Here is a 25042-nt window from a genome sequence, read left to right as displayed (position 1 = left end):
CTTTGAGAATTGGGAGGATACCGGAGCACCCAGAGAAACCCCAAGTGGTGACAGGGAAAATGTGAGAACTCCATCCAAACAGATTAACAAAACTGACAAGAAAATCTCCAGTATTTTGTATGTGTTGCTTAACAAAATTACTTTCAACAGTTAAAGTACTGAAGGTAGCTAAAATGTTAGTTTCATAACAATATCATTGAAACTTTGAAACACAACAAATAGATATAGTCCTTCCAGGAACTGAATTGGAAAGTCCAATCGCTCAAACTTTAAAGGGGCAGTGAGCCATTGTTTTGGGGCCCAGACACACAAACTTTGAAGAATTTCTGAGATTGAGAGTGCTTTAGCACACTGTCCCTTGTGTTCTGACACTCGAAGATAAATAGATCCGGAGTGCTGAGATGCAAGTCTTGTTGTGTATGTTGAGGCAGTTCCGTGTACTTTTTGTCCTACTGCACACAATCTGTTACTAGTTGGTATTTGGATAGATCAGGCAACAGCAGATTTAGATGCTCCTCTGAGACTAGGCTTCAAGCAGGTTGTGTAGATTGCTACGGAGTAAAAGGCAAAGGAATATTCTCAAATGTAAATAATTTGCATAATAATCTAAGAAACAAAAATTAAAACCAATTGACTGTGCTGCACTTGCGAGGACTGAAAATGTAAAGTGGACTTTCTTGGAAATGCAACTGTACCAACTGTAAAATATTATTCATGTTACTGTGGAGTGTTGCAAATAATTACATTTTTTAATTGATAGGACTGTATTAGTCTTGGCTCTGGAGAGCCCCCTATAACTGAGCATTGCTCCTTTGTGATGTATCACAACAACAGTCCACGATGGGGTGAGATCATCAAACTGCCCATTCCAGTCGATAAATTCAGGGGTTCACACCTTCGGTTTGAGTTCAGACACTGCTCAAGTAAGTACATCAGTCATTGTTTTAAGTAAAAATAACTGAAAAGATCACTAATGTTTTCATTCAAATCTGCAGAATCAACAGGCATTTGTATGGAATGATTAATTGTACATTTTTCCTTCAGAACGCAAACTCCATCTTCAGAATTTTCAGAAGTCTTAATGGGCAATGTAATGCATGATAGCTCAATGTTTCGTAGGCTAACTCTTCTATAATAGTTTCCCAACCTAGTTTAATTGCTAGGGAAAGGACCATCCAGACTCGTGAACCATTCCACAGGCAAAGAAAAGGGGATTTCAGGGCCATTCTTCATCTTGTATTGGATGCTTTTGAAGTAGTCTTAAAGGAAGCCCTCCTTGTTCAGCAGTTGCAATGTGGGAAACCATGTGGGAATTAAAGAGAGAAAATAAATTGAAACAATATTTCAATCTATACTTTCTAATTATGAGTATTTTCTTGTGTAGCAAAAGACAAATGAGCATAATGTTTATTGTCTGTAGTGGAATTATGTACAAAGCTGAGGTGGTATCATTGCAATGATGCCCAAGAGGCCATATGGGATTGTGGGGTGATGATTGTATATTGAGTGTATTGAATAAACAGCAATGCTGTAACCCCAATTTACACTGAAGTGTTTATCAGATTGACTGTTAATGGGAAAACTGTGCCTTTAATTGCTATTATGCACTTCTCCTTTCTGTGTTAATCCTCAAACATGGTCCAGATGTCAGGGAGAAAAGGATAAGGGTTAAGGGAAGAATTATAGGGCCTTGGCTGAAGATTTTACTGCTAATGATGGGTCTAATTGATGTGATTGATTAAATGAACTGATATACAGGAGTGCTGGTATCATAGACTTTAGAAAAATTACACTGTCACGGAGGATTGAGACCAATAATGGCTTTGAGAAACAAGGATGAAAATCTTTTAAATGAAGCTGCTCTTATCTGGAGCCATTATAAAACAATGAGCACAAGGTTAATGAGTGGGCTTTGTGTGAATTAAAACCCAGGCAAAAGAGATTTAGATGACATCAACTACATAAAAGGTAGAATGAGAAAACTAACCAAGAGTGCATTGGAATGGTCAAGCATCGTGAATGTTTCCACAGCACCATTTGGTTATTTACAAATAGAAATAGACATTCCAGAGAGAAGTGGATGTTTTCTCATTGTCTGCTGTCTCCTGTATGTTCCACCATTTTCTGGGCTGGGCCTTTGTCCACAAGGGAGAGGACAAACAATCATAGCAGATGACAGTGAAGTATTGCCAAGTAACCTCTCTGAAATACTTAAGTTTTCTTTCTTCATCTGCATATAATATGTATGAATTTCCTCAGAAAAGCTTCATGAATCATGCCTCCTCTGAGTGGTACGAGAATCTTCCACTAATTTGAATTGGAAATAATGAAGTATACACAGAAAATCACATTTCAGTAATTGATTCAGATATATTTAGCACATTTGCATTGAAACATGCAGTGAAATGTGTCATATGTGTTAACAACCAACAAACTCAAGGGTGTGCTGGGGGCAGCCTGCAAGGGTTAACACAGTGCCAACATAGTATGCCCACAATGTTTGGCAGAATAACACAAGCAATAACAATAGCAACAGAACAAAGCAAAAGCAGCAAAACAAGCCTCTTTACTTACACAGACACCTCCAACATCAGGACAGACTGCCTCCAAGACCCCAGTGCATTCTAACGTTGGGTCTGCAACATCCCCAAGTAGTTTTGCAGACATTGAGACTCTGACTTCTGGACACATCAACCCAGGGGTTTCAAACATCAGGACTCAACTTCCAGACTCACTGACTGTGGTCTTTGACCTTTGGTACCAACCTCGGCACTTATCAATCACAGGACTGCGAACTCCAAGCTGTGAACTTGGAACGTGCATGGACATCCAACCCTGGGACTCACTGATCTTTCGGGGTGGGGGGTGTCATCAGTCATCATGCCTGCTGCTCACAGTCTGCTGATCTTGTGACCTACCAACCTAGGGCAGGAGTGGGGATCACCAGCCTTCATTCACTGGTAATGGTAAAGACCCCAAATACAGATATTTTTGTGCTTCATGTGGCACTCATTTCTGAAACAATTCCGTTTCGTTATGGGGAGTACCTAATTCCCTCTGGGATTTCCACACATTGAAATAGTTACCTCAAAAATAGAACATAGAATAGTACAGCACATTACAGGCCCTTCGGCCCACAATGTTGTGCTGACCCTCAAACCCTGCCTCCCATATAACCCCCACCTTAAATTCCTCCATTTACCTGTCTATTAGTCTCTTAAACTTCACTAGTGTATCTGCCTCCACCACTGACTCAGGCAGAGCATTCCACGCACCAACCACTCTCTGAGTAAAAAACCTTTCTCTAATATCTCTCTTGAACTTCCCTCCCCTTACCTTAAAGCCATGTCCTCTTGTACTGAGCAGTGGTGCCCTGGTGAAGAGGCACTGGCTGTCCACTCTGTCTATTCCTCTTAATTCCTCTTAAAAAATGTATCTGGTTAATTAAATGAAGGTTAATAGAAACACAAAATCAGTAGCAGCATGTAATTTAGAGTCCACCTGACCTCTCCATTTACTGCTTTCATTGAAGTCTTGATGCTGGAGTGATTAAAATAACTTTTAAGTGAACAATAATGTAGAAATAAAAACAGGTAACTTGCCAATAACACATTTTTATTATTTATTTTTGGAGCTAGAGCACAGTAACAAATCCTTTTAACCCAACAAGCTTGCACCACCCAATTACACTATTGTGACCAATTAACCTTCTAACCTACATGCCTTTGGAATGTGGGAGGAAACCAGAGCACTTAGAGGAACCCACATGGTCACAGGGTGAATGTACAAACTCCTCACTGACAGCGGAAGGAATTGAACCTGAGTCGCTATAATAGTGTTACACTAACCGCTATGCTTATACAATTGTATTCAAAATTATCTGGTGTTTCATCTTCAGGTTAGCTTTCTGAATTGTTTTGTTACAATTGCTGCTTTGACATATTACATGTACTGAGGCTGTAGTCAAGCTAATGAGTGGCTTCCCCTGTACAATTGACAATTGGCAGCTGTAACACTGATGCAGATGTTGGTGCTGTTACCTACAATTCCAAGGACCCAAACTTAATCGTGACTTTGTGTGTTGAGGGAAAATTATTGAGGCATATAAAATTATTCAGAGTTTGCACATTCTCTCTGGGTGCTGTGATTACCAACCAGATCCCAAAGATTTTCTAGTAGGTTCATTGGCTATTACAAATTACTCTTTAAAAAATCGAAGTCGATAGGCACATGTCAAAATAAGTTTCAGGGGCACTGAGATACAAAGAGAGGGGAATGAGACTGTGGGATCACTTTTCTGCAAGCCAACATAGAAACCTATGGGATAAGACTCGGGTTTGTTGGGATGGTTTTGGGGACAGCTTGGGGTGTTTGAGGTCAAGGATGAGGGAGAGTTAGAACTTTGGGCAGTAAATGAAGGGACAGGAGCTAATGTCAGTATCCAGGTCTGAGCGCTTCAGTCAAAGAACAACAATCCTAGAGGACAGGTTGGTAGGCAATAGGAGACCAGCACTCACCAGGTCAGCGAGTCCCGGTTCAAAGGTATGTACGGGTGGGAGAGCCGGTGACACCCCAGGTCTGTGCAAGTCTTGAAGTCGAGGCCCAAAGATCAAACCCATGATACTCAGAGGACTGGGGGGCAAGGCTGAAGAGATCGACAAGTGCAGATTTAGAAGCCAGAAGTCGAAGACTGAAGTCAACGAGACCAGAGGGCAGCGGTTACAAGTTCAAGCCAGAGACTGGAGGTTGGTTGGCAATGTGAGCGGGGAAGGGTTTGTTTTGCTGTTGCTGTCTTGTTTTATTTTGTTGTTACTGCTTGGTTTGTTCTGCAGTACATTGTGGGCATGCAATGTTGGCAGTGGAATGTGTGGCAACGTTTGCCCCCAGCACATTCTTGTTAATGCACATGACACATTTCACTGTATATTTTGATGCACAAGTGATACATAAATCTGAATAAATCTATAAATTTGAATAAATTACCTCCTGTGTTGTTATAAGTGTAGGCACTGCTGGCTTCAGAGCACAGATAAGATAGCTTCTGAGAACTCGTGGGTGGAGAGATACTGGCATCTTGAGAGAGGACGTCATTTTCATTTTCATGCAGTGGAACTTCCCAGGATGGGCCATGGCATGAATTGTATGCTCAACACAAATTATACACATCCATATGGACACAGGCAATTAACTTGTTTGCGAGTTTAACAAACAGTGATGAAAGATCTCATTCTACAGTGGCTCTGTCTACTGACAGTGTAACATTAACCAGCTATCCAGGGGGAGTAATCTGTATAAACTTTGGTTTCTGATTAATCTTTTGTGCATACTATAGTGGTTTCATTTTCTGTATTTGTTGATACATGATTAGCATTTGAATTATTGCTGCTTTTATAAATCAAATATCATTAAGTGGGATATGAATATCACTTCATCACAACGTAATGCAGTTTAAAAGGAAAACTAAAGGGAATTGTCAAAACTCAAACCAAACATCACAGCTTTTAGCACTGATTTAGATAGCTTTTGCCTCCAGATAGCTGTAAGTAAGGTTACCTGCATTGTTGGAGTGAAAAGTTATCAACGTGAAATATCAGTTTCATCTCCTTGGGTAGACGACACCTGGCCTGCTAAGTATTTTCTGTTTTATTTAAGATTAGGGCTTCTGGACTGTATTAAGAAAGGTTCTTGTTGCATATTCGCCAACAGGTCTCTCCACAGCAAGTCTTGGAAATCATAGATTATACAGCATGGAGAAAGGGCGTTCAGACCATTGTCCATGCTAAGCAATGGGCATCCTTTGATATTAATCCCATTTTTCAGTACTTGGTCCATCATCTTCTCAGCCCAAGTGTGCATCTGCACGCATGTGACCCAACTTCAACCACTCTCACTGGCAGTACAATACACATGACTACACATTAATAATGTGGCATCACATTCCCGAGTCATCAAAGAATTAATTTTTGCCCTTCAGGAGAAAGTTGCTGAGTGGGGTAAATATGTGTGGCTCACAAAAGCTTTTGCCCTTTTTGTTCTTGCCTGCAGTTCTAATTTCATTGTGCAATGTTTGTTTAGCAAAAGACAAAGGAGAAAAGAAGCTTTTTGGTTTTGCATTTACGCCATTAATGCGAGATGATGGTACAACACTTTCAGATGACTTTCATGAGCTGTATGTCTACAAGGTAAGTGACAGCTCATTTGTTCATCTCCAAGCAATAATCATGTGTGTGTGTTGTATCTTAAATGCTGTATCCTGGTAAGAGCCACTCAGAGTCAACTCCCTTTCAATGGTCCTTCCATGAGGTAGTGTCTAGAACCTGAAGCTGACATTTACTCCCAGAAATGTGTTATTAAGTGGTAGTCACTTCTCATATTTAGAAGATAGCTATAACTGTAAACACCTTCCAGCAATGTGCTGGATAACAAAGACATTGAAACTCTTCATAAATCAGTTGATTCACTTTGTGATTTCTTTCTGGACCCTCAAAATTCTTCCCTGGGTATAATCTTGAATCTGAGCGTGGCCTACCAATGACTTTGAAAAGCCTCAATAATCATAAAGATTTTCCCACTCAATCCTGTGCATGGAATCCTCTTATAAACTCAAGCATCCTCTTTTGTGTCAGTGTAACACTCCTGTTCCAGCCTTCCTACCCACACTATTGATCACATCGAAATCAGATACACCTGACTGTCAATTAAGAAAGTGTCACCTGCGAATTCTATCCTAATTTCTGTTATTTTTTATGGGACTGCATAGTACAATTACTGGACTTTCCCCACACCTCCCAGTAAAAGTCTTTTTAATTCAAAATTCATTATCTATCATGTTAAATAGATTTTGGCATCTTATACCAGCCCTCAGAACTCAGGAGATGTTATCGTGGTTGCCTGTATATTGCAGTCACTGTTGACATTAATTTACATGATCAGATTTTATTCCTACTCAATGGTTAGCAAGAAGCAATTTTGAATGCCCTTGTGTATTTACTGTAATTGATGCAAAATAATTCACTTTATGAATTTAAATACAGAATTGAAGGGAAATTTTCATATTAGCCTTAAACTTGCATATTCCGGATTTAAGCAGTCTGGGAGGCAATTCAAGATTGCTTATTTTTCATTACCGCCATTAAGGACAGCAATATTGTATGTCATATCACAGGGAGTTGACATTAAGCTCTTCATACCTGTGACAAAACTGAAATAACTATTTATTTTCCTTTTGGAAGTTATGATTAAATGTTTCCACACTGTTTAGGTAGTGCATTCCAGATGTTAACAACTCTTCATAAGGGTAACATCATTATATAGAAGCAGAATTTTGCACTTGAGAGACAAAATGTAAGTGCTACATTCGTAAGTGGCAGATTATGCCTGAACACCAGTTGGCTGATACTCCAACTCATGGTATATAAAACTCATTGAATGTAGAACTGTAATGCAATTTATAGCACAGAGTTACAGTTGGAGATTATATCTCAACATGAAAGAGGTGATACAACTGTCACACTAAAATGTAACACACTTAGTCGCTTGTTGGAAATGCTTGTCACATTTTCACCCAGTTAGCTCATTTCTCATATCCCATAACAATCACAAATAATAATTTGAAGTTTTTCCCTCCAAGGAAAAGTACTGACAGTTCCTCAAATGAGATAAGTCAGAGAATGAAAATTATAAAATTATAAATGCCCAATTAGGCAAAACTTTTAGGAACTAGAATCTAGTGGAGAAAATGCACCAAAATATAACAATATGAGCTCTTCAAATCTGTTAACCCATTCACAATTTCATTTACCTGCTTTTTCCCCTTTTCCTAAATATTTACAGCAATACAAACCTGTCAGACTAAGACTTGAAAACTGCAATAAATCTCGTATTCTCAGCCTTTTTGTAAACAAAATTACAAGTCTTTAGTAACATTCATATGAAAAACTTCTTCCTACTTACTTTCCCCTTTGGTTTGTCGTCTTGATATTCTTCCTGGATCACATATGCCCCAGTTTCCTTTTCACTGGTCAATCTTTTGTCCATGCGAGAATGTTACCTTTTGTACCATAACATTTTATTTCCTGCAATAGATTTTGATAGGTGCTCTATCAAATATTTTCTGATCTGAGTGTAGGAAATCCACTTGTTATGCTGCAGCACCTGTTTCTTCATAGAATTCTAGTTAAACATACTTGCCCTTTTACAAAACCTTGTTGTGACTTTGGTTACCTTCAATTTTTTTACCCAAGAGCCCTGCTTTAAATTATTTCAGGATGGCACTTAACACTTTCTGTCTGCCAGGCATTAATCCATCTGACCTATAGTTTGATGTCTCCCTCTATTTCTTGAATAAAAGAATTGCAGTTTGCTACTTTTCAATGTATTGGATCCTTCCAAGAATATAGGAAATTTTGAAAAATTAACAGCAACATGTCAACTATCTCACCAGCCACTTATTTTAAGATCGGAGGATACAGTATGTTTGCACCACTGAAGTTGACTTCCTCATCATTGTTCTTGAGCCTCCTTGAGGTAATGGCCAACTTTTCTTCACTTCTGACTGTCTTGCAATTGAACTTTGATTTGAGAGGGAAAGCCAGGTTACACCCATTTAGGTGCAAAGGCAAAAGAAAGCATCCAGCTAATCAATATGCTGCACTTCATTTTCAAACTAATTAATTTGTGACTTTTGTTGCATGTAACAGGCAAATAGTAAATGGGATTGATTAATTAATCTGGAAATGTAATTTACAGTGTGATGAAAACAGTACATTCAGTAACCATGGACTGTACCTGGGTCTCCCCTGTTGTAAAGAAGACTTTAATGGCTGCCCCAACATCCCATCCAGTCTTATATTCCAACGAAGTACCAAGGAATTCTTCTGGATCTCAACCCTACTCTCATCTACTAAACTGACACAGAATGGTAACGTTGAAATACTTTTTCTGCCTTCCAGTTCCTGTGCTGTGTACCTTTTTACTCAAGCAAGTTTCAGAGCCAAAATATCAATGCCCATTGAACTCTTAACATATGAAGGGATAACATGTTTATCTCAGACTTCTTTCTCCTAGCTTAGTGGTAGTTGCATTGGTTGGTTACATCTTTTTTGAAGTACCAGAGCAAAATAATAATAAGATTCAGATTCATTTATTTATCACATATACATGGAACATAGAGTGAAATGAATTGTTTGTGTTGACAACCAACACAACCTAAGGATGTACTAGGAGCAGCCCGCAAGTGTTCCCACATATTCTGCCACCGTCATAGTATATTCACAATGCTCAGAGCACAACAAGCACCAAACAACAACAGCAAAAACAAGCCCCTTACCTCCCACCCGCACACATGCACAGACTTTCGACCTTAGCACAGGTCTCTAGGCCTCCAGGCTCCAAGTTTCAGCAATCGGGTTCCGACTTCTGATTGACTTTTGGGCTTCGATATTCAGTGTCGGCCCCTGGACTAGCCAATTATGGAACCCTCGAATTCCGGGCTCACTGACTCACTAGCTCCTTGTGCCTCCTCCTGCCCCTGCTCACAGGTATATGCTATCCTGGGACCCACAACCTGGGTCAGCTGGGTCCTTCGTCCACATCACATGCTTTCAAGCACAGAACAGAGGCCTGGACTGTGGATGTCCTTCATCACCCGTCAACATTGCTGGCTTTCAAGCATGGCTTAGACTCCAGCCTGAACTCTAACTCTTCCATTTCCCTGTCTGTACACCAATATTACAACCCAATTTCAGAGAGTGTGAGTCTGTCTTTGCAAATTAATGTTATGCTGAATGCTAATACAATTAAGTTAAGAATTTATTATTGTAAAGAAGGTTATAGTTCACTCACCTAGAAACTCTCTACAATGGAAAGGGTAGGAATTTCTAAGGGGCAATAAAGATAAATGGGTGATGCACCATCAATAACTCTTGGAGACGTGAGGTGAGATATAGGCTTTTATTGGCTGGAAGAAAGAACAAGCAGCAATTGACCACCATGCTACATCCTGGAGACTGAGAGCCGGGGCGGTGTCTCCAATCGCCTTTATACCGGGGTCCGTGGGAGGAGCCACAGGAGCAGTCAGCGGGGGGGGGGGCGTGTCCAGACAGGTATATGTAGTTCACCACAATGGGGCAGTGGGGGGGCCTATTAGCTGAAGGATTATAGGCTTAATTTAAGAAAAGATGTACTTATTGTAACCATTTGATTTTCAATAACTCATAATTGATTACAATGATCATGTAAGCACCATTCTCTTAGACTTTGCTCAAAGAGTGTTATAATTGTTAAAGAACAACATGACACTTCTATATCTGGCATATCATGAGAAATCTGGATGTGTTAGTGCTTTTCACTACTGTGGTTCTGTGTTAGCTAGTACAATTCCTGTACTCTAATCACACAGTGATGCAATTCCTGTGAATTAGGGTATGACATTCAATGGGGTAAAGTTTAGATATCTGCCCTTTCAAATAGTTTTGACCACATTTCTCTAGCCCACAGCCAACCGAGATATTGCAGTCCCACTTTATATGCCTTCAGGCAGAGAGTCAGGGTTTGCCTCCACTATAATGCCATCATAATTATCGCCTTTTTTGATCGTAACGCTTGAGGTTGGACTTAACCAGAAGATAATTGACAGTGGTTGTTAGTCCATAGCGAAACTGACAGAAAGAGACCAAATGAAAAAGGAAGTGTAGACAATATAGAACCAGAATCAGGTTTATTATCAGCGGCATGTGTCATGAAATTTGTTAACTTAGCAGCTGCAGTTCAATGCAGTACATAATATACAAGAAGAAATAAATAAATAGATAAATCAATTGCAGTATACTTGAATTGAATAGATTAAAAATCATGCAAAAACAGAAATAATATATATTTAAAAAGTGAGGTAGTGTTCATGGGTTCAATGTCCGTTTAGGAATTGGATGACAGATGGGAAGAAGCTGTTCCTGAATCGCTGAGTATATGCCTTCAGGCTTCTGTACTTCCTACCTGATGGTAACAATGAGGAAAGGTCATGCCCTGGGTGCTGGTGGTCCTTAATGGATGCTGCCTTTCAGAGACACTGTTCCTTGAAGATGTCCTGGATACTTGGTATGCTAGTACCCAAGATGAAGTCGACTAAATTTATGACCCTCTGCAGCTCCTTTTAGTCTTGTGCAGTAGTCCCCCCAATTCCAGACAGTGATGTAGCCTGTCAGAATGCTTTCCACGGCACAACTATAAAAGTTTTTGAGTGTATTTGTTGACATACCAAATCTCTTCAAACTCCTAATGAAGTATAGTCACTGTCTTGCCTTCTTTATAGCTGCATCGATATGTTGGTTCAAGGTTAGGTCCTCAGAGATCTTGACACCCAGGAACTTAAAGCTGCTCACTCTCTCCACTTCTGAGCATTTTGAGAATTGGTTTGTGTTTCTTCATCTTACCCTTCCTGAAGTCCACAACCTGCTCTTCATCTTACTGACATTGAGTGCAAGGTTGTTGCTGTGGCACCACTCCACTAGTTGATATATCTCACTCCTGTACGCCCTCTCGTCTCCATCTGAGATTCTACCGACAATGGTTGTATGATCAGCAAATTTATAGATGGTATTTGAGCTATGCCTAGCCACACAGTTGTGGTTATTGAGAGAGTAGAGCAGTGGGCTAAGCACACACCCTTGAGGTGCACCACTGTTGATCGTTAGTGAGGAGGAGATATTATCACCAATCCATACAGATTATGGTCTTCTGGTTAGGAAGTCGAGGAACTAATTGCAGAGGGATGCACAGAGGCCCAGGTTCTGTAACTTATTGTGTAGTGTGGAGTATCTGAAATATGGATTTATACCAGTACCAAGCAACCAACAGCAGCCAATGTGTCTCTTGTGTGAAAATGTTTTTTTCAAATGTGACAAATGGCCCAGAATCCTTGAGCATAAACTTAAGAATACACTCTGATAAAACAACCAAGAAAATGGCTTATTTTCAGTCACTTTGTGAAAACTTTCAGAAATGGAAAACACATGTTTGCCAGCACATCACAATGAAGCAGTTGTGATTTGTGTGCTTCGTACAGCATTTCATTGCTCATTGCTAAATTTGGAAAGCCCCATACAATTGGAGAAGAACTGATTCTGCCAGCACTAAAGAAGGTTCTGAGTATGGTATTAAGTCACCAGACCAAATAATCTAAAATGATCCACTCAGCAACAATTCTATAAAAAGATGAATAGATAAAATCTCTGAGAATGTGGAAGACATGTTGTGCAACATACTTGGACAACAGACTTTGCACTGCAGTTGGATGAGTCAACTTTGCCAGACAATGTATTTTTGCTTTTTTGTTAGGTTCATTTCATAAAAGATGAAAGTTTCTTTTTCAAGGAAGTTACCTGGAAAGTTGATAAAAGCAAGGCATTGGATGTTGTCCATATGGATTTTATGAAAGCATTGGACAAGGTCCCACATGGGAGTTGATCAAGAAGGTTCAGTCACTCAGCATTCAAGATGAAGTAGTAAAAATTAGACATTAGCTTTCAGGGAGAAGCCAGAGAATGGTAGTAGAGCAAACACGAGGAAATCTGCAGATGCTGGAAATTCAAACAACACACACAAAATGCTGGTGGAACACAGCAGGCCAGGCAGCATCTATAAGGAGAAGTACTGTCGACGTTTCGGGCTGAGACCCTTCGTCAGGACTAACTGAAGGGAAGGATACTAAGAGATTTGAAAGTAGTGGGGTCAGGGGGAAATGTGAAATGATAGAAGACCGGAGGGGGTGGGGTGAAGCTGAGAGCTGGAAAGGTGATTTGCGAAAGTGATACAGAGCTGGAGAAGGGAAAGGATCATGGGACGGGAGGCCTCGGGGGAAAGAAAGGGGGAGGGGAGCACCAGAGGGAGATGGAGAACAGGCAGAGTGGGCAGAGAGAGAGAAAAAAACCAAACAACTAAATATGTCAGGGATGGGGTAAGAAGGGGAGGAGGGGCATTAACGGAAGTTAGAGAAGTCAGTGTTCATGCCATCAGGTTGGAGGCTACCCAGCCGGTATATAAGGTGTTGTTCCTCCAACCTGAGTGTGGCTTCATCTTGACAGTAGAGGAGGCCATTGATAGACATATCAGAATGGGAATGGGACGTGGAATTAAAATTTGTGGCCACTGGGAGATCCTGCTTTCTCTGGCAGACCGAGCGTAGGTGTTCAGCGAAACGGTCTCCCAGTCTGCGTCGGGTCTCACCAATATATAAAAGGCCACACAGGGAGCACCGGACACAGTATACCACACCAGCCGACTCACAGGTGAAGTGTCGCCTCACCTGGAAGGACTGTCTGGGGCCCTGAATGGTGGTGAGGGAGGAAGTGTAAGGGCAGGTGTAACACTTGTTCTGCTTACAAGGATAAGTGCCAGGAGGGAGATCGGTGGGAAGGGATGGGAAGGAAAGGAAGGGTAGTAGATGGTTGTCTCGCTAACTAAAGGCCTTTGACGAGTGGAGTGCTGTAGGAATCGGTGCTGGGTTTGTCGTTTATATCATTGATCTGGATAATAATATGGTAAACTGGATCAGCAAATTTGCAGATGACACCAAAATTGGGGGTGTAGTGGATAGCGAGGTAGGTTATCAAAGCTTGCAGTGTGCTCTGGACCGGCTGGAAAAATGTCAGATAGAATTTAATGTAGGTGGTGCATTTTGAGAGGACAAACTAGGTTAGATTTACACAGTGAACGATGGAGCATTGAGGAACAGGGGAATCTGGGAATACAGATTCATAATTCCTTGAAAGTTGTGTTGCAAATAGATAGGGTCGTAAAGAGAGTTTTTGGCACATTAGCCTTCATAAATCAGAGTATTGAGCACAGGAGTTGGGTTATGTTGTAAATGTATAAGACATTGTTGAGGCTATATTTTTGAGTGTTGTTTATAGTTTTGGGCACCTAACTACAGGAAAGATATCAATAAGATTGAAAAAGTACAGAGAAAATTTACAAGAATGTTGTGATGAGAATCTGAGTTCAACAGTTCAATTTAATATCAGAGAATGTATTCATCCTGAAATTCTTACTCTTTACAGATATCCACAAAACAAGAGAAAAACAAAGAATGAATGTCAAATGCCAGAACCCCAAAGCACCCACTCCTCCTTCATACATAAGCAGCAGCAAAAGCATCAATCCTCCTGCCTCACTCACTTGAAGCAGCAAAAATACCTCCCCATCCCCCCACCATACAAACAATAGCAAAGAGACCTTGATCTACAATTAAACATAACCAGAGTCCATCCCAACCCTTCAGTATCTCAAATAGGCTTTCTCTCTAGTGAGGGAGAGGGGTCGCTCCTGCAACAATTGAGAGCGTGTGACCAGCAGCTTGCTGTTTCGATATTACAATTTGTCATGTCGCTTCTCTAAGTCCTTCACCTCAAGGGCTGACAGGTTCTCACTCACAATCAAAACAGAGCGAGAGAGGATCACTCAAGTACAGGGGCCGTCTTACAACTACTGTCTTGATGTTTCAATCTCCCATGACGTTTCAGTTGGCAACATGCACACATCTTCCAGGCCATATCTGGAGATATTGAAATGCCAGGCCACACAGCAAGTATGAGAATGAGAACCCACTGCTCATAGAGAAATGTAGTTTGAGCTGCAGTTGTAGATCATGGACTCTGAAAGGACCCCAGTCACCTTGAAAAGAAAAGATAGATATAGGAAAAGAAGAATAAGCTGTTTTGTAGAGGAACTGGAAGAAGCCACCTGGATCTACAAAAACCTCTGTCTGCATCATTTACAGGGAAAGGCTGAATAGGTTAGGACTTTATTCCTTGGAGCATAGGAGAATGAGGAGAGATGTGATAGAGGGATACGAAATTTTGAAAGGTAAATGCAAGTCTGTTTTCTCCACTGAGGTTGGCTGAGACTAGAACTAGAGGTCATAGGTTAAGGGTGAAAGGTGAAATATTTTTAGGGGAAAGTAACAGGGAACTTCTTCACTCAGAGGGTGGTGGAAGTGTGGAATGAGCTGCCAGTGGAAGTGGCAGCTGTGGGTTTGATTTCAACATTTAAGAGAAGTTTTGATATTTATGTAGATAATAATCAGAATTGGGTTTAATGTTATCAGCATATGTCATGAAATTTGTTAACTTTGCAGCAGCAGTACAATGCAATACATGATTAATATATATAAACTGAATTTCAGTAATTATATCTGTATGTATATTAAATAGTTAAGTTAAAATAAGTAGTGAAAAAATAGAAATTTATAAGAAAGTAGTGAGGTAATGTTCATGGATTCAATGTCCATTCAGAAGCTGTTCCTAATCGCTAAGTGTGTGCCTTCAGACTGTTGCACCTACTTCCTGATGGTAACAATGAGAAGAGGGCATGTCCTGGGTGATTGGAGTCCTTCCTGAGGCACTTCTTCTTGAGGATTCCTTGAATACTACAGAAGCTCATACCCATGATGGAGCTGACTAATTTTACAACTTTCTGCAGGATAGAGTCACAGAGATATTGTCACCCAGGAACTCGACATTTCTCACTCCCTCCACTTCTGATCCCTTTTTGAGGATTGCTTTGTGTTCTCTCATCTTACCCTTTCTAAAATCTACAGTCAGCTTTTTGGTCTTGCTAACATTGAGTACAAGGTTGTTGCTATGACACCACTCAACTAGCTGGTATATCTTGCTCCTGTACACCATCTCATCGCCATCTGAAATTTTGCCAGCAATGGTTATATCATCTACAAACTTATAAATGCGTTTGAGCTATGCCTAGCCACATAGTCATGGGTGTAGAGAGAGTAGAATAGTGGGCTAAGTACACATCCCTGTGGTGTGCCAGTGTTGATTGTCAGGGAGATGGAGATATTATTTCCAATCCTCACAAATTGCAGTCTTCCAGTGAGGAAGTCAAGGATCCAGTTGCAGAGAGAGGTACAGAGGCTTTGTAGCTTTTTGATCAGGACTGTAGGAATGATAGTCGTAAGGCAGCTCACACTGCTCTTCTTGGGTACTGGTATGATTGTTCCCTTTTTGAAGCAGGTGGGAACTTCCACCATAGCAATGAGAGATTGAAAATGTCTTTGAATGCCCCTGCCAGTTGGTTGGCACAAGTTTTCAGAGCCTTACCAGGTACACCATCGGGGCTTCCGCCTTGTGAGGGTTCACCCTCCTGAAAGGCAGCCTCCGGGACAGAGATCACAGGGTCATTGGATGTTTGCAGGAATCTTCGTAGCTGTAGTTTTATTCTCTCTTTCAAAGTGAGTGTAAAAGGTGTTGAGCTCACCTGCCAGTGAAGCATCACTGCCATTCATGAGGGGTATGGAGGGCTATGGTTCAGGTGCAGGTCAATATGAATAGGCATAATAATAGTTTAGCATTGTGTAGATAGGCCATAGGGCCTGTTTTTTTGCCTTAGTGCTGTGTGAATATATGGTATTTGATACTAATGGAAGTAAATAATCAATGATAAAATTTTAACTACTATGTTCATTGCACCAACACAATCTTTGGTCAATAAGGAAAACTGAAGATCAAGACGTTGGATCTTGCATAGAACTCAGTCTTCTGGGTAACAGTGACCTTGCCCTCCTATTTACTTATGAGACTTGGATGATCCTACAGTAGACTTTTCAAGAAACTTGGAAATTACCACCAACAATACCTCGACAATATTCTCTAAATTCCCTGAAAGAACAAGCAAGAACAAGAACATCTGTGTTTTCTCCCAGTCCAACACCCCAGTATTGAGCCTCTTGGTACACAATTGGCTGCTTTGGGTAGGCATATTGTTTGCACCACTAGACTTCCAAGCCAACTACTCTTTTTCTGAACTCTGTTATGGGAAGGAAGATGGGAATATATTCAAGGATGGTCTAAACAACTTTGAAGATGTGCAGCATTCCTACTGACTTAAGAGAATCTCTGGGCCGTGACCATTGAATAAGAAGTAGGAGCATTCAGGGATGTATTAAGAATCTGGATTCCATGCATTAGCTCCATATAAGTGGTAGTAGACGTGCATCATGTTACAAATTCACTAGTCTACACCATCATGCACCTCCTGTCCCCATCTATGAAAGATTCAGCAATTCTCACATTGGCCTTGCATGTCTCCTGAATCTCACAAAGCTAGAGTGAAGCAAAAACCAAAATTGTTTTTTTTCGACCTGTTGAATTCCTTCAGCAGATCATCAGCTAATCAAGCTGCTACCTCATAGTTCCTGCGACTCATAATCAAAATCTGAATTAGGTTTAGTATCACTGGCATATCTTGTGAAATTTGTTATTTTACAACAGCAGTACCATATGATGCAATACATAATAATAAAACAATATAAATTATAATAAGGTGTGTGTATATATATATATATATATATATATATAAATATAAAAGAAAATTAAATTCAATAAATAGTTGAAAAAGAGAGGAAAAATACTGAAGAACTGTTCATGGGTTCTTAGTCCATCCAGAAATTTCATGGGGAGGGGAAGAAGCTTCCCCTCGGACTCCTCTACCATCCCGAAGGTAGCAATACAAAAAAGGCATGTACTGGGTGATGGAAACCCTAATGATGATGCCATCTTTTTGAGGCATTGCCTTTTGAAGGTGTCCTGGAAGCTGGGGAGGCTGATGCCCATGATGGGGTTGGCAGAGTTTACAACTTCCTGTAGCTTTTTCCGATCCTGAGCAGTGAACCTTCCATACCAGCAGGTGATGCAACCAGTAAGAATGCTCTTCACAGTACATCAGTAGAAACTTGCTGGTGTCTTTGATGATATACCAATTCTCCTCAAATTCCTAATGAAATACGGCTGTTGTCATTGCCTCAGTTGAAATTGCATCAGTATGTTGTGCCCAGGATAGATCCTTGGAGATGATAACACCCAGGCACTTGAAACTACTCACCCTTTCCACTTCTGATCCCTTGACTGCCCCTTCCTGAAGTCCACAATTAATTCCTTGGTCTTATTGATGTTGAGTTCAAGGCTATTGCTGTGACACCACTTAACCAGCAGATCTATCTCGCTCCTGTATGCCTCCTCATCACCATTTGAAATTCTACCAACTGGGGCTCCATTCTGATCTCTGCTGTTTCTGTGTGGAGTGTGCACATCCTTACTATGTGGACTTCCTTCAGGGGTTCCAGTTTCCTTCCACATGTCAAAGACTTCAGGGTTAGTTGATCAATTGGCCAAAGTGCAGGAATGTGGATTAGATGGGTAGGTGACAGGAAATATTAGTGGGAAAATGGCATTGCTCAGTGAGCTAGCATCAATTTGATGGATTGAATGGCCACATTTTGTGTCATGTGGAATTTCAGAAATGCATACAGGTGGTCCCCAGGTTATAGTAGGGCATGATGCCTGGGATCTGTTCATAACCTGAACTATTCCCAGTGTGTGGGAGAAGATCACAGAAACAGTGGAGATGAGAGTGGAAATAGAAATAGGAAGAATGGCTGCCAGCCAGTTTCACTGTCACCGTAAGAGATGGAGTCTACTCTATACTCACAGCTCCACGTGACTCAAACCAGTCCCTAATTGTTGCATCTCGGGAGGGGTGATGGATACAATTGGGGTGTGAAGGCACATAAGAATGCTCAGTTCCGTTCCTACCTGACAGAGGCTGCCTGCAGCCTCACAGCAACTGACAAATCAATCCCACTGGTCTCCCAGACACTGTTTGTCTATACAAGCTGTCCATAAATTAGATGCTCATAAACCAGGCGCGACCTTTACATGAATTTAAATATACCTTTCAGTAATGTATCTATCGTAGAACTTGCTGTCATTTTAATTTGAAACAACTCTGCGTCAGAGGACTTTGCTTTTATTAACTGAATAATAAAGGGTGAAAGTCATGTTTTCAGTTGTTTAATTTGAAAAACACTGATTCTCAAATGAATACCTTTTGCATATAGAAACTGCAATTTGTGAAAATAAAGGCTTTCTGTCACCCCACTTCCTGACCAATTTTGCAGTTATCAGAAGCAAATCAAAGGCAGAGCAACACACAGCAATTCAAATTGAAATGCTTTTAAAAAGGCACTTTTTTCATGTGGGTGGAAAGATGCATGATCCTGTACACATTCTAGGAGCTTCATACAAAAGATTTTCTGAGATGCCACATGGAAAATTAAGCCAAGGCTGTTAATCCTACAATGCTTATGGATCCTATTTATTGACTTCAAGATAAGACTGTTAGACATAGGAGCAGATTTAGGATATTTGGTATTTTAGGAAAACTGTCCACAATCAATGATGGATAACAGTGGCAGAGGGTTTGCCTTGATGGCTGCCACAGTTCTCCATTTTATTTACAGCATCCAGACCTTCTATCACTGATCCAAATACAATATGCCAATAATCCAACCTATAACATCAGGCAGTAGGGAACAAACATGAGGAAATCTGCAGATGCTGGAAATTCAAACAACAACACACACAAAATGCTGGTAGAACACAGCAGGCCAGGCAGCATCTATAGGGAGAAGCACTGTTGACGTTTCGGGCTGAGACCCTTCGTCAAGACAGTAGGCAGTAGGGAACTTAGGTACCTTGAGAAACAAGACTCCAAGGAATTTGGCCATCACCTTATTAATTAACAAGCTACGGTTGAAGCTTGGGATGAGCAACGAGGGTTACAATTTCAGTGCATTCTATCATGTTGTGATTTATTTCTGATTGGCTGTAGTTGATCTCCTTGCCTTTTTGAAGTGGAAAACACAGCCAGACAGAGTGATGGACATCCTGGGAAGGCTGCGTCATGTCAGTGGTGAAGAAATTGTTAAAGTAAGTCAATATTAAGATCATATTGCTCGAAATGTACAGAAACATCCTCAGATGATAATTGTAACAATCTAGAATTTCATTCAAAGATAATTTCTTCAACCGCTTTCCCCCCATTTCTCTACTTCCTGTTATTAATTCCCGTTCTTCTCAATTCTACATATTTCGCCTGTTTGAAAATTTCTAAAATCTCCCAGCACTATTATGAAACAAAGCTCTTCCTCTCATGCTGTCCCTGCAGTCCTCCACTCTCTCTATTCCCCTTCCATATACATAATCTACCACTCCTCCATTTCACACTCTCCACTGCATTCCCTATTCTGGCCCTCTCTCTGTTCTATCCCTCCTATCCTGCAGTCCATTCTTTCTTGATCTCCTCTTTCTGCTTGTCTCTTCCATTCTTCCCTTTCCATTTCCCTTCTCCCTATCCCCCTCTTCATCCATTCTCCCTCCCTTCTATTTCTCCTTCTCTCCAAAGCACATTGTCTCCCTCTGACTCTCACTTCTCCCTCTCTCCTTCCTCCCATCCTTTCATTCCCCCACTGCATCCTTCCTTCCTTTTTGTCTGCCTATGTTCTTCAACAGTTTCTCTTCATAATGCTATGCCACTCATTGTCACTCTTACGTAATTTAGGTGATGAGAATTTTCTGACCTGGCAAATGGTCTTCATGATGAAATGTTGAGCTGGATAGATTAGAAAGTGAGATTATAAAGGTGGTTACGGATTCATACCCAATACATCCTTGCTCATTCTGCATGTCCCTCTCCATTCCTGCCCTCCATCCTCATCAGAAAGTAAATGGACCAAGACTTACTTCCTTAAGTGCTATCTTCAGAGAAGGAGCAGTGTTAGGAGTCCAACACCAGCTAACAGAAAAGTCAGCTGACTTAGTCATTAATTATTGAGGAGATATTATGCTTCCAAAGGATTTATAACTTTTGGCCAGCTTCATGTCTATCTATATGTTTTTTTTTTCATCTTCACCCATTATTAATACATACAGCCATCTCCTGAAGGTGATGACCTGGAGTTTGTCATGGTTCATTAGTGTCAGTTTCCCGCCACTCCCTCTGCCTAATGGCTGTTGACTGTAGTGAGCATTCAGATCCAAGTTGTGGATTAATTTGATACCTTTTACACAGTGATAGAAAATAGATAGCTTTCAGTATCAGTGAAGAACAGCATCTCATGATATCTTGGAAAGTTGTTGTATGCCCAGTAGACGGCGACTAACAACACCGTTCATAGGTGATACTTTGCACTCTGTAATCGTTTCTCAGATTGCTGTTGACTGGGTAATGCTTCCTGTGTCAGGTCCTCTGTTGGTTGGGATTGACTCTGGATGTTCTGTCCTAGCTGTGGGCATCAAAGTCAATACACAAGCCAGGGCAATACGATATGGAGAGCAAGCTGGTGCACGTACAGCAGGCCTCTCCTCTCTATCCAAAGGAACATCAAAGACCGATACAATTCAGCACCAGCAGTGTTTCAAGAGTTGCTGGTCAGCGTTGAACTCAGCGTAGGACTGCCTTAAGGAATCCAGCTCCAGAATTTTCCTCAGGGTTTACTCCCGAAGCCTTCCCCATAAATGTGTATAGCTGCAAGGGTGTGGAGTTTTGAGATCAACATTTGCCTTCTAGATGATCTACCAGCAACAGCTGACAAGCCCCATCTACCTGAAGCAACCAGTTTTAAGGTGCCATCAACCTGCCTTTGCCCTTCTCTATGTAGAAACAGTTCCACGGGGCTTAGTAACTAAGCCCACGTGAAGGCCAGGAGCTAAACTTGGTTGTCAGAGGGTATTTGAAACACATGCCACTGGGGGCATTTAATAGGTAGTGGGAGCTTAACCCTACTACCCATACTCAACACACCCCCCCCCCCCCGTCCCCAACTATTACAGCCATAGGAACCAATGCTTTATAGAGTCAGTCCAAACCAGTAGTTACTGAACCTAAAGGGGATTTCTTTCTTTCTTAATGATCATCTCTTTCTGAGAGGTTTCAGTACATAGTCTTAGACTTAGTGATACTGAGGAGTCTCTCCATGGTAACAATTGTTTTTCTTTCCCAGTTTTTACAGGACATTTTAGATACACTGTTTACAATTTTGGATGACAACACAGAGAAATATGGCTTGCTGGTATTTCAGTCCTTGGTAAGTAACAATGGCAGTTCCTAGCTGTTGTCTAAGGTAAAGTCTGTAAGAAGCAATGCTCTCTGGAAATATTGTTAGCAATTGAAACCTCTAATGCTGCAGTGTGCTGTAAAAACCTCAATTGTCAGCAGTTTCAGCTCACTTTTATGGAATAGCAGACAAGCATTTGCCAGATTGTCAAACAAATTAAGATTACTATTTTGTTTCACTCTGAATTTTCAACCCTGCTTCTCAAGGGTTGTGAGTCTTGCTGCATTTCCAGGCACCCAAGTAACTCATTTCCATAGCGTGAACTGATGGACGCAAGGAGGCTTTTCAACTGGAGAAGTACATGATGGAGCGTCTGGCCTTCACCTTACAGCAGGCTTGTTGGATTGAAATTAAGAACAGGAGTTTTAATTAGCTTTCTTTTAAGACAAAGCGTGCTGAAATCATTTGCAGCCAGGATCCATGATATTAGCTAAATCAGCATAGTGAGTTTTACATACAGTGGATTCCAGTTAATTGAGATATTGGGACCAGTATATTTTGGCCCAATTAAGCGGCTGCTTCAATTAGCCAGTTTCAATGAAATAGTTAAAAAGGTATATTTAAAAAAAAGACAAACTACCATTTAACAAGTTATATATTTAACTGGAATATAGAATAAGCTAGAAGACTACAGAAACTACAACAGTATTATAATCAAGAGAAAATTTGCAGCTGCTCAAAATCCAAGCAACACACACAAAATGGTGGAGGAACTCAGCAGGCCAGGCAGCATCTATGGAAAAGAGTACTGTCGATATTTCAGGCTGAGACCCTTCAGCAGGACCTAGTTCCTAATAGTTATTGACAGAGGAATTAATCCCGTGTATGCTGCCGTGTACATTCATTCATTGACTGAATGAACAAAATTAGCGGAGTGCAGGTAATGCATTACTTTCAAACAGTGCTTTCAACAAATGCATCCTCAAAATCTTGAATGTTACAATGAAAATGAAGATGATTGATGATGCCATCAAATTCTTCAGTTTCTAACTTGTTGAAGTAATCATTTCATTTTCTCTCCCAGGTATTTCTGGCATCTCCAAGTCTGAATGCTTGAAATTGCAGTGAGCAAAACATTTCTAATTGTCTTACTGCTTATTGCTTGGCAACTATCAGTGACAAAAGTCATGGCTTTTTGAACACAAACACAAACAAATGGTGCTATTTAAAAACTGTTTGCTTTAAGCACAGAGTACATGCATGCGACTAACACTAGTTAGAAAGTATTTGGTAAGAGTCTCCCATCCCAATTAAGCAGTGTAGTGTCCCAAATAAACAAAATGAATCCTGGCTATATTCACAGTTTGTTTTTGTCTTCCAGTTAGCATGATACTACTACAGCTCGGGGGTCAGAGGTCAATTCCAGCATCCTCTATAATGATTCTGAAATATGCTCCCTGTGAATGCATGAGTTTCCTCTGGGTGCTCCATTTTCCTCCCTCTGTCCAAAGATATACCAGTTAGCAGGTTAATTGGTCATTATAAATTTTCCCGTGATCAGTTGGTTGCTGGCGATGCGGCTCAAAGAGCCAGAACCTATTCCACAGTGAATCTCCAAATAAATCGAATTTTGCAATGAACTTCACTCTCGGGGAAGCATGTTCAGCATCAATGAAGAATGTAATGCTGAATAGAAAAATAACAAGTTTTATATGTAAAGGGAGCTGAAAACAACATGACAGAAATTGCACAAATGGAGTGCATCAGGTAACATGGCATGACAGAATACAGCGTGTGTTTGGTATTCATCTTGAATAATTGGATGATACAATTAATGAGTGAAATTCTGATGAAGAGAATGCTATGATTCCTGAATAGAAGTAAGCATTGTTTTAATGGAAGTGTTTATAAGGCTCTTATGTGACATTAGCTAACTTATGAGCACTATGCAGTCTAGTCCCATTTAATTTGTTTGAATACTGAAAACTCATTTTGACTAAGCACCATTCAGTAGATGTAATCAAATGCAAAAAGAAGCATTTGGTAATACAGTACATTCTAAACTAAAGAGAACTAGCATGACATTTGCACGTTTCTGGGCTGAAGGTTGAGGGACAGATTGATGTGCAGCTTCAATTACCTATTTATTAACTATACCAGAGCTAATCTTATCGAAATATGCAGGATTGATTTGAAATCAAGCAGTCACCAAGGAATGTGTTGGAGTCTTGCTCAGAGCAGAGTCCAGAGAGCTGTAGACACAGTGAGGGTGTTACCCTCATCTTCGTCATTGAGACTTGTTCATGGGAATGAACACGGTGATTTTGATCCTAAACCATGGAAAATGCCCCCATCGTTATCTGAGCATATTGTCTTGGAGGGGCCCTTCAATTATCATGATGTGTACATGATGAGCACTTGTACATCATCACTGACAGCCAAGTGGCAAACTGCAACAATTTTAATATCGCCATTTTGGTCAATGATCATGCATTGATAATGACCATTGACATAGCTCTGAGACACGCAGGAATCACAAACGAGAAAATCTGCAGATGCGGGAAATCCAAGTAACACACGCAAAATGCTAGAGGAACTCAGCAGGCCTGGCAGCATCTATGGAAAAGAGTAAACTATTGACATTTCAGACCAAGACCCTTAATCAGGACTGGAATTTATATACAGATTTGTTTTAATGACTCGCATGTGGTTTTGCTTGATGCAAAGACACTGAACCCGTCTATTGCTGGCCAGACACATACTCTATTCCCTCAGGTAACAGGTGAAGTAAAGAGCTGCAAAATCTGAACAACATGTAATACAAGTTAAGGTCAGACACTGAAGGTCAACTCTGCTTCAGATGACCCATTTGTACAAAACTGTTTCTTCTTTGGTATTGTAATCTCAATCTAGATGCACCTATTGACAAAGGGCATTATCTTTTGTCCACATCACGGATTGATATGCGGAATTAGCAAAGACCAAAATTTTTACCAAGCTGTAGACCCAGTCCTACTGAAGATGTTTCAAGTTAGTAATAGACCTAATATTGCAAAGCATTCCTTGCATCCATGCAGTTAGGATGGAATAATGACAATGAAAGTCAAAATTTTCCGAATTCTGATAAGGCTGCATTGTCAG

At 40.6% G+C, this 25042-nt stretch overlaps 1 protein-coding gene across 7 annotated transcripts in view; it reads left to right on the top strand.

Moving 5' to 3' along the window:
- Positions 1-25042, top strand: part of dock3 (dedicator of cytokinesis 3) — a 968429-nt gene that overhangs the window by 713496 nt on the left and 229891 nt on the right. For all 7 annotated transcript variants that reach the window (XM_073072555.1, XM_073072554.1, XM_073072550.1 and 4 more), the window contains 5 exons: positions 761-923; positions 6076-6182; positions 8749-8920; positions 19678-19775; positions 21848-21931. In XM_073072555.1, coding sequence (XP_072928656.1) covers positions 761-923; positions 6076-6182; positions 8749-8920; positions 19678-19775; positions 21848-21931 — 624 coding nt within the window. The remainder of the gene's footprint in view (positions 1-760; positions 924-6075; positions 6183-8748; positions 8921-19677; positions 19776-21847; positions 21932-25042) is intronic.

The sequence above is a fragment of the Hemitrygon akajei genome, chromosome 19 (genome assembly GCF_048418815.1).
Source record: "Hemitrygon akajei chromosome 19, sHemAka1.3, whole genome shotgun sequence".
In the NCBI taxonomy this organism is placed as follows: domain Eukaryota; kingdom Metazoa; phylum Chordata; class Chondrichthyes; order Myliobatiformes; family Dasyatidae; genus Hemitrygon; species Hemitrygon akajei.
The sequence above is the reverse complement of the archived record's forward strand: the minus strand, read 5'-3'. Positions and strand labels throughout refer to the sequence as shown.